Genomic DNA, 12843 nt, shown 5'->3' with positions numbered 1-12843 from the left:
TTTTGTAATTGACGTATTTATTTTCATCGTTCCAAAATCCAGAGTATTTAATTAACGATGAAATATTCGACATCTGTTTTACAACAAATTTTATTCAATTATTCTGCATTAAAAAAATTTAACATGAATAAAAACCAGATTCTACCAAGCTTAACATACATCACACGTAAATATTGACAAATACAGCAAACATCATACTGTTAAATTGAAAAATACACATCTGAAAAAAGTTAATATTAACATTACAAATACAACATACACTCAATTATGTTATTGTATTTGTAAATACGTACAATTTTGACAGGTAACATATAAACCAAAAATACAACATCAAATTATTCAATTTACAGTCGAAAAATATATAATTCGTTTCAACAACTTAAACCATTAAGAACATTAAATATGTCAATCAAAATTTTCAAAAAATGGATTTATTTGCAGTTTGCATGAAATAATATCTAACATACATTATACTCAGTAGTATTTGACAAATACATAATAGAAATACTAGATGAAATTTATACCTGTAATGTTAAAGAGATTTATAATTGATGTTTTTGTTTGAAATTATACCAATTTAAGAACATATTCACCTTAAGATAAGTATTTTTCAAATATTTTTTTCATCAATTTCAAAACTAGTGATTTTGATTGTAAATTTGAAAACAGATAAACAGTACTTGATGATTGACATACACCTATTCAAAATTCACTATAATGTATTTGATCGATCAACCTGAAATGATGATCTATAGCTTTTTAATTTTCGTAAAAAAACAAATTTCAACAGATTGTTAAAAATACATGATTCTTACGGTAAAAAAATCTAAACAGTAGATTGACGTAACTTTATGAACAAATTTTTTGATATAACAAATACGTATTGATTGAATTACCTCAAACGATGATCTTCTTGGTGATCTTTTTTTTTTGTTTTTGAAAAAAACAGAGTAGTTGAAGGTTCAGTAGATTTTGAAATTTGAACTTGTTTACGTTTGATTTTGAATATTTGATTGATGAAGTAAAATTATTTTGAGCTGATTTTGTGGAACTAAAATTTGAATTTACCAAATATAGGATTAATTACAGCTTTAATGGTACACGGTTGATTAGGCATAATTTTAGGCGTATGTTTTTTTTTTTTAACTGTTTGACCGTGTATTTGTGAGTTAAACATACACCCGAAAACCTACACTTAAAGCTGGAAAGGTAGCTACGTTTGGTAAATAAAAAAGGGTAGCTATAATTGGTAGGAAAGTTCCAATAGGTAGCTTTTTTATTAATTTTTCGTAGAATTTTTCGATGACCGCACTAAAAAAGTATTGAGAAAATAGGCAGATGCCATAAACTGAAGCTACCTTACTAATGCTAGGATGACTCTTGTAATTCGTCAAGATTTCTTGAGTAAAATCCTGACTATCGCAAGGCCTATTCGGTATTGAACAAGACTTGCCTTAAGACTAAGTTATGGTGATACATTAGGATTTCTGATCAAATTTTAATGGATTCGCCATGATTTCTTCAGCATTTTATCATAATTAGTGGCCAAATCTTGGTGATCACCATCACATGTTGTATAGAAATTCACCAATATGTTTTTCTAAAAATTGATCCAAATTACTTCAAATTTGCATATAACTTGTTTAATAGCAATCCTAATAATTTTCGATTGTTTGATTGAACCTAAATCATATAAAATTTTTAGTCTTACATGCAAATTATTAATTTGTCTCTAAAGTTTATAATAACTTATAACATTTAAATTACGGTCTAATATTTTTTCATAAGCTTTTCAATTTTAATTGGGAAATTTGCACAATTGTCCTTATTTGGTGTGGTCTTTAATTTTTACCTCTCAAATTGATGGTCTTTAATTTTTTCCTTCGCCTAAAATATCCCGAGGTTCTGAGTTAGAATCCGACTCAGTTGAAAAAAAAAACTCACAAGACAGAGTTTCATTGTAAAATTCAGTCTATTCAGGCACAAGTTAGGCCTAAAATTCCAGCAGAGTAATTTTTTATTTTTTATTTGCCTCTTATAAGGCAAACTTTATCTGAAGCCTTACTTTGCGATTTTTTTTTTAATTGTCTCGGGTATTTTTGACATTTTTTAAGCGAAAGACAAAAATTAAAGACCAGTAATTTGAGGGATAAAAATTAAAGACCAGCGCCATTAAAGGGAAATCCGTGCAAAAAAAAATGATTTTAATTATAGCGTTTGCTAGAAAAGTTCTTTACGATTATCAATATTCATTTCATTTCTTTTCCTTGGGATTATCTGGTTTTAAGATGTATATAAGTGAAGTCATTATGTGGCAGCAGCAACAAAACAATCCAACAAACACAAGTACTCCTATTTAGATTCTGTCCTTGTTCCAGTCGGCGAAGTTTCCTATTGTTTCTTTCTTTTCTTTCCTTCCTACTCCTATATTACTTGTCACCAACAAACAATATCTCTTTTATAATAAGCTCATCTTAATTACATCAAACTTGTCTGCTTTTTTTTCACTTTTCTTGAATATGGGTCTTTGGGATTCTTTACTCAATTGGCTTCGCAGGTAATAAAGTTTCATCCTTTTTGCTATTTTAAAGAAACCCCTTTTTAGTTATTCCTTGTTTGGTTGAAACCATATTGAGAAATGTTATGTTTTGTTTTCTTATGTCATTTTGGCTGATGGTATTCTTTTGTAGTTCAATTTACTTTGCTATAGTATGATTCTTTACTCAAATAGTATGTGGGGAAGACAGAGGAATTACTTTTTTTTTTTTGTTCTGTGAGAAAGGAAAAAAGTGAAAGGTGGAAATTGGAAATTAATTATTCTTGTCCCTTTTTTGGAAGAATTGAGTTGTTTATGTTTATATTTACTTGAAAAGTTGTAGAATTTAGAAGAAAATTACTTTGAATTTGAATGTAGAAACTATACCTGATGATCAAATAATACTCAGTTCCATGAACTATCTGGAATAATAGACTTTAGGGTATAATTTTGTTACCTTTTTTACTTGTTGGGACAGTTTTCTTTTGGTGAAGGACGGGTTCATGTAAATAACTTATAAAACGTGTCATTTTAGAGTAATTAAGAGTTTCGCAGTTAAACCAGTAGAACTTGTTAAGTTTGATTATCTTATTGTTATCGAAATGTGATTTTTCAGCTCATTGTTTTTCTTATTCTGGTTGATAAAGAAATAATATCTCGTATTTCTCATTTATCGTACTAGTCAGAGTAAAGAATCACGGGAGCTACGTTATATATATAGTGATCTAGGAAAAATCCCGAATATAAAATGATAGATGAAGAACATTGGCAAATTTTATGCAAAGACTAACAGAACAACAGAGACTAAAAATGTATCCAAGGGAATAACTTTTTATTTAGAACTGTGATGTTTGGGCTAGCTTGTGCGCACATCAACTAATTCCACAAGTATCGGGTAACTCTGTCCCCCAAAGCTTAATAGATGGAAAGAAATCACATAGTGTATTTGCAGCCGTTGAGAATTGAACCTAAGATTTCATGGTCGTCAACACACTATTGACCACTAGGCCACACCCTTGGGTGTGTATCCGAGAGAATAATTTGAATAGTGAATTATTTAGTTCGCACCAACCCAGAATGGGAAGACATAGATTACATTATGTTCTCGGACTACATTAACATTTGGTTAGAGCTATGCTGCAGAAGGTTCTCCAGTCTGGTATATAAGTTAGCAAATTTGCATTAACAATAATTTAATGGAAGAACAATCGACATGTCTGCTGATGCTTTGTACATGAGAAGGCTGTGCATCTCTGCCTTAGTCTATTAGCTTTGTAATCTTATCCTTCTAATTCCGTCTCCTTCAAGTAGTAATTCCCAATTTCAGAAAGCATTAGAGAGTAGTCATTATGTCTAGTGGAATGTTGGATGGCTTGAAATATCATTGTCTGGCTGAGATGGGGAATAACTTCCATAACTTTGGTAATTACTTCACATAACGAGTTCCCAACCCCCAGCCCTAGGAATATTGGAAAAGGGATATCTTGTTAATCATGATTGGGAAAAAGAATAGTACCTATTCTTGGTCAGAATGCTGTGTGAGTGGTGCTTCCACACACTGATGTTCAGGTCCCTTTGTTTATCAAGAAAAAAGCCGGACATAGGAGCTTTTCTCATCATCTTGCATTTTCCAGATAAGATACTTCATTTCAAAGTAGATTGCTATTCCTTCCAATAGTTTTTCCCTATAGAGTTGTCAACATATTTAATTTACTCCCCCCCTCCGAGCGCAGTGGCTGGTTTTCTGTCAGTAATGCTGAGTAGAACTTTTAAAGTAAGGGACGTCCGCAAGCAATCACGTATAAATTCAAGAGAGAGCTGTATCTGGGTGCTAGTCAAACAAGCAACTATAGGGAATATATCTTTATATGCTCATCAGTGTTATTGATGAATGTGAATGTCGTATCAGGTTACTTGTCAAAAATGAATGTCGTATAAGTACGTAAACTGTTGATTTCTTTTGTACTTCTAAAGTACCTTTTTGGTACTAATCATCAATAAATCCTTTACCTTATCAAAGAAATACGTTGTATCAGATATATGAGTGATGATTTTGCTTTTTCTATATTTTGGGTGGGTATTAGTGGTGTTTCAGGTTTTCTGCAACCGTGTAACTATTGTTGTTTTTGTAATACGTGATATTATTACTACGATAACTGGATATCACTATCTTGGATTAATCTTGAAAACTTAATTAGATATTACTATTCACATTTAGTCTTGTAATCTCGAATTCATGTTGTTGGAAGAATGACTGGTGCTTCGTGTGAGCCCGAATGACATTGTTGATACCTAAACTTTTTATTTGTTTTGTTGGTACCTAAATTTTTTATTTGTTTTCTTTTTCAGCCTATTTTTTAAACAGGAAATGGAACTTTCCCTCATAGGCCTTCAAAATGCGGGGAAGACATCTCTAGTCAATGCCATTGCTGTAAGGACCTTATATGCTCTCTCCCCTCTTCCCTCTCTCCCAATCCCTTTTTCATTTTAATGGTAACATTTTTTTGACATTAGATATTTTAATCTTTATCAGACTGGAGGCTACAGCGAGGACATGATTCCGACGGTTAGTACCTTTAGAAGTAAACTTGTAGTCTTGTCTTCTCTCGGTTACTTGCTCAATAAAGTTTCTTATAATTAGGTTGGATTTAATATGCGTAAAGTTACAAAAGGAAATGTGACCATAAAACTCTGGGACCTTGGAGGCCAAAGAAGATTTCGCACTATGTGGGAGCGCTATTGTCGGGGTGTCTCTGCGATATTGTAATTCCTTAACTGTCTTCTCATTTTTTATTTTGTTTTATTTTATTTTTGGTTTACTGCCATATGCGTTATGCTTTTGCCTGAATTCAAGATTTTGACATCTTTAAGGGATGAAATTTCTCCTGAAGTGAGTATGTACTGTACCTCAAGTTCCTGTAACAAGGTGCAAATGCAAGGTTGTGAAAGCTATATAAAATTATAAACCACTCTTTAAAGTTGACGTCATTTTCGTTTGTGGGGTGGGGGTGGGGGTGGGGTTGGGTGGGAGGAAGGGGGGAAGGAGTACTCGGTGTCTTCTTTCTCGTGAGCCTCTTATTTTCCTGCCTTAGGAAAGTGGTAACAACATTGCTGTTTGTTTTAGTTGGGGTGTGTCATACCTTTCGCTTGCCTCATCCTTGTCATGGAAGTTTGATGGCTTATGTCCGAGATACTTAGTGTTACTACAATTACTGGCTTCTCAGTTCTAGGCTCTTCTCTTTGTTCGAACTTTGCCTTATTAACAATAAGGAACTAAATTCAATGTTGGAGAATTTATTTTTTTGAGGACATAATTAACTGTATAAAGCGTACTCCTCTAACAATTTAAGCTTTTAGATGAGATAGTCACACAGTTCAATAGTTTTCCTGTGGAAACTTCCTTTTTCATCTGACTTTTTTGACGAAAAGCAAAGCTTAACTTTGAGGCGTTGAGTACGAAGTGACTGTGCATTACATATACCAGTTGAATTGACTCGGGATCTTTTATATGACAGGTATGTTGTTGATGCTGCTGATAGAGACAGTGTACCCATAACCAGAACTGAGTTACATGAACTTTTGAAGAAACCTTCATTAACTGGAATTCCTTTGCTTATATTGGGAAACAAAATTGACAAATCAGAAGCTCTTTCACAGCAGTCGTTGGTCGATCAACTGTAAGTAGCTGAACATTAGCCTTCACGCAAGAATTTCGTTGGCAGAATACATCGACATACACCTAAACTTATCGGGATTTTTCCTTTACACACTTAAGCTAAGGGCCTGACCTATTGAACACTTTAATATACCTAAAAAAAGAAGGCGAGTTGAAAAGAAATGGTTAGATATCAAAATTTAGGCACATTTTCGACAGAATACGGTGTTCAATAGTTCGGACTCTTAGTTTAGGTGACTGTATAAAAAATCGTGACAAGTTTAACTGTCTGTCTACGTGTTCTGCCAAATCTTTTCGTTTTACAAATTTGCTCTCGTAACTATTTGTGATGCTTGTTGGATCAGAGGTCTTGATTCGATAACAGATAGAGAAGTCTGCTGCTACATGATCTCGTGCAAGGATTCCGTAAATATTGATGCTGTTATCAATTGGCTAATTAAGCACTCAAAGACAGCGAAATGAAGAGCGCTGCTGGGCTTCGTTCTTGATGCCTCGCGTGGAGGATACAGTAATCTGGAAAATAGAATGTAGTTTTTGAGGGTCTTGAAATCATCTGCTAATATATTTTCTGGCTGATATTCTTTTGTTGGTTCTATATAGTTGTTGATTACAATTCTGTGTCATAGGTGCATGAACAGTCGCACATCTTTCATTATGAATTTGCATTGTCTGTCATCATGCTTCTAAGTTACACTCAGATTTTTTTTTTTTTTTTTAATTAATAATCGAAAAATCCTTGAGGGCTAGTTGGTGCACGGTTCGAAAGTGGGAAACAATAAGTCCATTCTTCTACCTTTTCCCACTTGAGCCAAGCTTTCAGTTCGTGGCAGAGTTCAAACTCATGACATTTATCCTTTCTTATCGCGATCTTAAACCAAATAATCTTTGATCTTTCGAGGAAGCAGAAATCATAGAATAATTAAACAATGAACCAGTTAAAACAACTAATACGCCTTAATTACAAGCAAGTTCAAGTCGATAATTTGAAACTAGTACGCCCTAATTACAAACAAGTTCAAGTGGATGATTTGAATTTTCATTTTTCTTGACGCTCAATGGTATTGACTACATGAATAGTTTCTTTCATTATGTTCTATTTTGGCTTGGTCTGGGTGGATTGAAAGGGATTGTAGGTCTCTTATCGGCAGGGACCTGTCTTAGCCTTCAATAACAGGTTGATTCAAACTCAGAAGTTCTGACGCCGAGAATAATATATATGTAAAAAATTACTAAAATTTCAATCACATTATATCTCAACCCTTAATAATTAACATATAATAAGTTCAGTGCTAAGAATATTAAAGATCAAACTCATCAAGTAAAAATATTGGATCTACAAATATATAATTAAACACAACATGACTTATAGGAACCTGTATATAAAACATTATAATTTTTTTATAGTCCTACAAACATTAGAACAATAATTTTTTCAATATAGCTAAAAGAATAAAAATTCAAAACAATGCATTTGTCTTGAATTAGCTTTCCCAATGAACACTTGATGACGCCGTTTCTTCTTCTTGGTGCATTTCAAAAGGAAACTTTGGTATTTTTTCACCATATTGGTAGGGTCTTGCTTTGATCAATCTTCATAAAGAGAAAAAAGAAAAAAGAAAAAAGAAAAAAGAAAAAAGAAAAAAGAAAAAAAGAGATAATGTTATTAGAACATAAAAATACTCGTGAAAAGATACTCCCTATTTAAATTTGGCTGTCTTATTTTCTTATTAAGGATTGATGTGACAAATATTTAATATTTCTTCTGAAAATCATTTTTTTTTAAATTGTTAGATGACAGGTATTTTGATATTCGATCAATTTTCTGTCTGTGATTGTCTGAATAATTTTATGAATGATTACTCACTTTTATTTTGTCAAACTAAATTAAGTCATTAGAGTATTTTATGTAATAAATAAGGCACTCAATGTTGCCTAATTATCAAAGAATGTCACTAACTAATCTTTTGTAACAAAAATTTCACTCAACTTTACTTGAGTATCAAAAAGAATATCCCCTTTTATTTACTCCTAGTAACTTCCTGTGATTCTTAGGTAAAATTGAGTGACATGTTGGTTACAAAAAATCTTTATCGACTTTTTTTACACTTATGTAAAGTTGAGTAATCTTTTTGTTACAAAAAATAAGCTAGTGACTTTGATCATTAAAGTTAAAATTGAGTGATCATTCATGAAATTAACATAAGATTATCTCATGTATTGTTAGAAATTTGTAAAATATTGTAATAATAAATTGTGTAAATAGTAATAGAAATTAAAAATAATTTATACCGATGCTTTCTCTTCTCCAAAAATCGGGCAAGGGTTGCTCTACGAGCCATTGCCAGTGCTGCAAATTAAAAAGAAAAAATAAATTTATTTGATAATATAAAAGATAGATAAATACTAAACTTTAATAAGAAAAAAAAAAAAGAGTTGATACCTCCTTTAGCATGATTTATGGATGCATTTGAAGGCTCTGATGTATTTTCTTCAGTTTTCACTTTTTCTAAAATCTCACTCATGTGGAGAGTCGTGGATTTATTAGCAATGTCAATTATTAGCTCAGCCTATATAATTTTAAAAAAAAATACTGAATAAGAATATAATATTAAATTTTTAAAAATTAAAAATAGCTGCAGAGACTAAAATATAAATAAATTAAAGAGATAGTTCCAAGGACCTTTTCTGGTGATATATCCTGGAAAATATGGACCTCACCCATGTAGAATATGGTCAATGTTGTCTCATTTTGCCTCAAGCGGTCATAAACTTTCCTGAATTTTTTTTTATTTAAAAAATTATCATCTTACTTTTTGTAAAATAATTCAAAAAAATATGAAAAAATGCATATTAAAATAAAAAATGAAAATACCTGGAATCTGAAGTGCTATTTTTTATTGCTAAAGGAAAAGCCCCTCCATAGTATTGGGATGAAAATTTTGAATTACTGGAAACTATTGGGCTGGAGTTATAATTCTGGAAAAATATAAGAAGAAAATTCGATTAAATTTTAGTTTATAAGAATTTATATAAATGAAGTAGGAATTAATTATAATTCAATACGAAATATTGTGAATTACCTGAAAGAATGTGTTTTCAGGTTGAGTAGCTAACTCAGCCATAGATGAAAATGGCCACTTCATCCCAGAAGCTAATTTTAAGCAATAAATAAAAAAGACAGAAAAATAAAGATAAAAGGATAGTTAGTAGATGCAAATGATACACACTAAAAGGATTTAACGAGATTTGACCAAGCCTAAAAAGAACTAATAAAAGGACTCAATAAGGTTCCAACAAATCTAATCCTTAGAGCAGAAGCAGAGAGAGTTTTCCATATGAATGAGAAGATCGAACTGTAACTCATTATTAAAAGAAACTGAAAGTTCCGTTGGATGGTTTCCGACAGAATCAGTCGAAAATTCGTCTGAACGTTACCGACGGGCCAAATTTTGATGGATTTCTGATCGAGCGTCCATCAGAAATTCCCTTTTTTAGTAGTGACTGTATATAAAAAACCCATTTACAACCCGTTTATATAAGATCTTGGGTAGCTTCTAATCCTACAGAAAATAAATGTCAGCTCGGTGCACAAAACATCCCGCGTTAATAGAGTTTGCGAAAGGGCCGCATCCCAAGGGGTGTGATTTAGACAATCTACCCTAATGCAACCTTAGTGGCACAAAGCATTAGAACCTAACCTACAGAAAATGATCTTCCTAAATCTACAAGGACAACAGGTTTCTCAATCCTACAAGAAAAATGGGTTTCCTAGATTTATTATGAGATCTGGTAAAATTAAAATTCACAAAATTCATGACATAAACAACAACAACAAATTAAGAAAACAATTAATATTTGTTTAACCATAAGATGCATGGATTCCAAAAGGCATAGTACTTATTGCTATGTAGATAGTTGTATAATATTAACAACTTAAGTTGTATCTCATCTTTTGTATCTTTAATAGCTCTTATATCCATTGACAATGTAAAATCTTTTTACACTAATTTAAGTTGTATCTCATCTTTTGTAATGTGGATTCAAGTTTGAAATTTATAAATTTTGGTATCAAGCCCTTTAAAGTTACTGGTCGAGTTCTAAATTTATTATTTATATTTTTAAATAAGGACAGTTCGGTGCACTAAGCTCCCGCTATGCACGGGGTTCGTAGAAGGCCGGACCATAAGAGTTTATTATACGCAGTTTTACCCTGCCTTTCTACGAGAGGTTGTTTTCACTGCTCAAACCTGTGACCTCCTGATCACATAACAACAACTTTACCAGTTATGCCAATGCTTCCCTTCTATAAATATTAAATAAATTTTAAAATAATAAGTATAAACTATGAATTAGAGTTACTGAATCCCACGGAACTTCTACCGCCAATACATCCACATCATGGTAATAGTTAGATCACGTGCTTCTTCTTTCAAGTATTAATCCTACATGTTATGATGATCTAGGGATAGATGCATGTACATAGTTATGTTCGTCTTTCAAGTACCAACTCTATCAGTGGCGTATGCAGGATTTTTTGTAAGCGATGTCGACATTTAAAAAATAAAAATAATAAATGATATAAAAACATTATATTAATAAAATTATTATTTGATATTTGTGAATAAAACATAATTCAAGTAAACTATTACAACTCTCTTGAGTTTTCACAACCACTCAATATTGGAGGAGTATTTTTTAAGTACACTAAATATAAAAAACCGTAAAAATAACATGGAGCTTTGAGCGCTTGTTGAGGCTCGATCACGGGGAAACCACCGCACTAGGTTGGCACCAAACCAGCGGCCCAACTTCATTTGTTTGGATTGTAACATTTAGATAATTTATATTCTTGTCCGGTTTTTCAGATTTTTTATATCTACGTATATTTTCAAAAAAAATTCGACGAAAGTGTGTCGGATTACAACCCTAGGCATAAGGTGGGTCCACCCCTAACCCTACACATGGTCCAAGGATAGATACATAGTTATATTTTGACGGTGATTTTTTAGCCAGCACCCAGCTTGCATTCATTTTGATTATTTCATCGGATACCTGCTACGGATAATACTGTCCCCCAAGATTTGAGCAGATAAGAAAAAATCACTAATTAAATCACATATAGTCTTCAGTTTGCCAAAAACAGTTGGATTCTTTATTTGGTGATGTGAAAATAGGGTTAGAATCAAACAGAAGTTGTGAAAGAAAAATATTTATGATATTTGAAATTAACAGAGGAAGACTAATCATAAAGATTAGAGCAAAAGATATAACTGAAAAACAACTTAGTTAACAAATTAAAGTTCGCTTTCACTGTTTTCGGCCAATTGAACTTACTCTCATTTGAGATCTACTTATAACAATAGCTATTTTAATTTCTCAGTTTGACTATATTTTCAGAATTAATTAAATACCCGTTTCTCTTTTCTCATTCCATAAGTAAATTCTATCAAAATTTCATAATCAAACCTGAAATCAAGGAGAAGAAAAGGAAAACCTTTTTTTTTTCTCTCTCTCTTTTGTTATTAATTAAAAATATAAAAGAAAAAGATGTGTTTTGTACCTTTGGTGTGTTGCTTCGCCATTTCTGATAATTGGGGTCTGCTGTTGAGGTCTAAGAAATCTATCTCCATTCTTGAATCCATTTTTTTTTTTCACTTTCAAAGATTTGTAGAATAAAAAACTAGAAATCTAGAAATGGAAACTAATAAGATAAGAAGAAATATTCTTATTAAAAGTAGTCGAGAAAGAAGAAAGTAGTAGCAAGTTCAATATCAGATAAGATTGAGAAGAGTTTTTATGAGCTCCATGCAATAAGAGAATACAAATTGATGGAACATAAAAATGAAGAAGAAAAAAAGAAGAATCTGTCATTAAAATCTAAAAATAAAATTACACAGAAAAAACACGTGCTGATTAAATTGGTCCACTACTGCTCTAGAATTGATAAGTAGCCACAACTAGTTGCTTTTATTTTTTCTTCTTCCTCATCATTTTTTTTTTTGGGGGGAATTGTGGTTAATCGATTTGAACATAAAATGATTGGTTGATATTTATTTTGAGTACTAACATAATATCTTACTGAAATGTTTAAAACGAGGGACAGTACTTACGTCTTATTCAAATGTCTTATATTCATTCCAAAAGTCACATGTACTACGTACGTACTATGATGTGTGTTTTTTTATGAAGTTAAAATTACTAATTTAGCCATGTGTTAGATATTGTGGTGGATGATAATTAAAGTTGTGTAATCATGTTTTTGTGAACACCGACTAAGTAGGCGTTTGGCCAACCCATGATTTGAAACTATCGTTTGGACATACGTTTGGAATCATGGTTTGAAATCATGATTTCATACCCCAAATGTTTCAAAAAGGCATGATTTGAGATTTGAAATCATGATTTTAACTTTTTAAAATATAAAATTTAACCTATAAGTTTATATTTTGTAAAAAAAAGACCCATAAGTTGGTAGATATTTTTAACAGTTACCCCCATCAATCATTTATCACTCTCATTAACTTTCACCAACCTTTATTTATGTCTACCAATCTTTAATTTATGTGGAAGATTATATTAAAGAGTAGTTACATTACTATTCATGTTAAATTTTCGTTTTTTATTGAACTAA

The 12843-nt window shown here is 31.6% G+C and overlaps 2 protein-coding genes across 2 annotated transcripts; one reads left to right on the top strand and one right to left on the bottom strand.

The window, feature by feature from the left end:
- The first annotated feature begins 2302 nt into the window (after window positions 1-2302).
- On the top strand, window positions 2303-6887 carry LOC132615230 (ADP-ribosylation factor-like protein 8c). Its single transcript, XM_060329792.1, has 6 exons — window positions 2303-2557; window positions 4886-4967; window positions 5070-5102; window positions 5178-5299; window positions 6052-6213; window positions 6557-6887. Exons 1-6 carry the CDS (start codon window positions 2520-2522, stop codon window positions 6672-6674), a joined length of 555 nt encoding a protein of 184 aa, XP_060185775.1. The 5' UTR covers window positions 2303-2519; the 3' UTR covers window positions 6675-6887.
- A 623-nt stretch (window positions 6888-7510) lies between these two features.
- LOC132614761 (protein JAZ7-like) lies at window positions 7511-12221 on the bottom strand. The gene is made up of 7 exons (XM_060329286.1): window positions 11773-12221; window positions 9293-9363; window positions 9085-9188; window positions 8893-8986; window positions 8653-8779; window positions 8502-8559; window positions 7511-7802 (listed from the first exon to the last, which is right to left on the bottom strand). The coding sequence occupies exons 1-7, from the start codon at window positions 11852-11854 to the stop codon at window positions 7694-7696; spliced, it is 645 nt and encodes a 214-aa protein (XP_060185269.1). The 5' UTR covers window positions 11855-12221; the 3' UTR covers window positions 7511-7693.
- Window positions 12222-12843: the final 622 nt, after the last annotated feature.

The sequence above is a fragment of the Lycium barbarum genome, chromosome 10, assembly GCF_019175385.1.
Source record: "Lycium barbarum isolate Lr01 chromosome 10, ASM1917538v2, whole genome shotgun sequence".
NCBI lineage: Eukaryota > Viridiplantae > Streptophyta > Magnoliopsida > Solanales > Solanaceae > Lycium > Lycium barbarum.
This window is presented reverse-complemented; position numbering and strand designations above follow the sequence as displayed.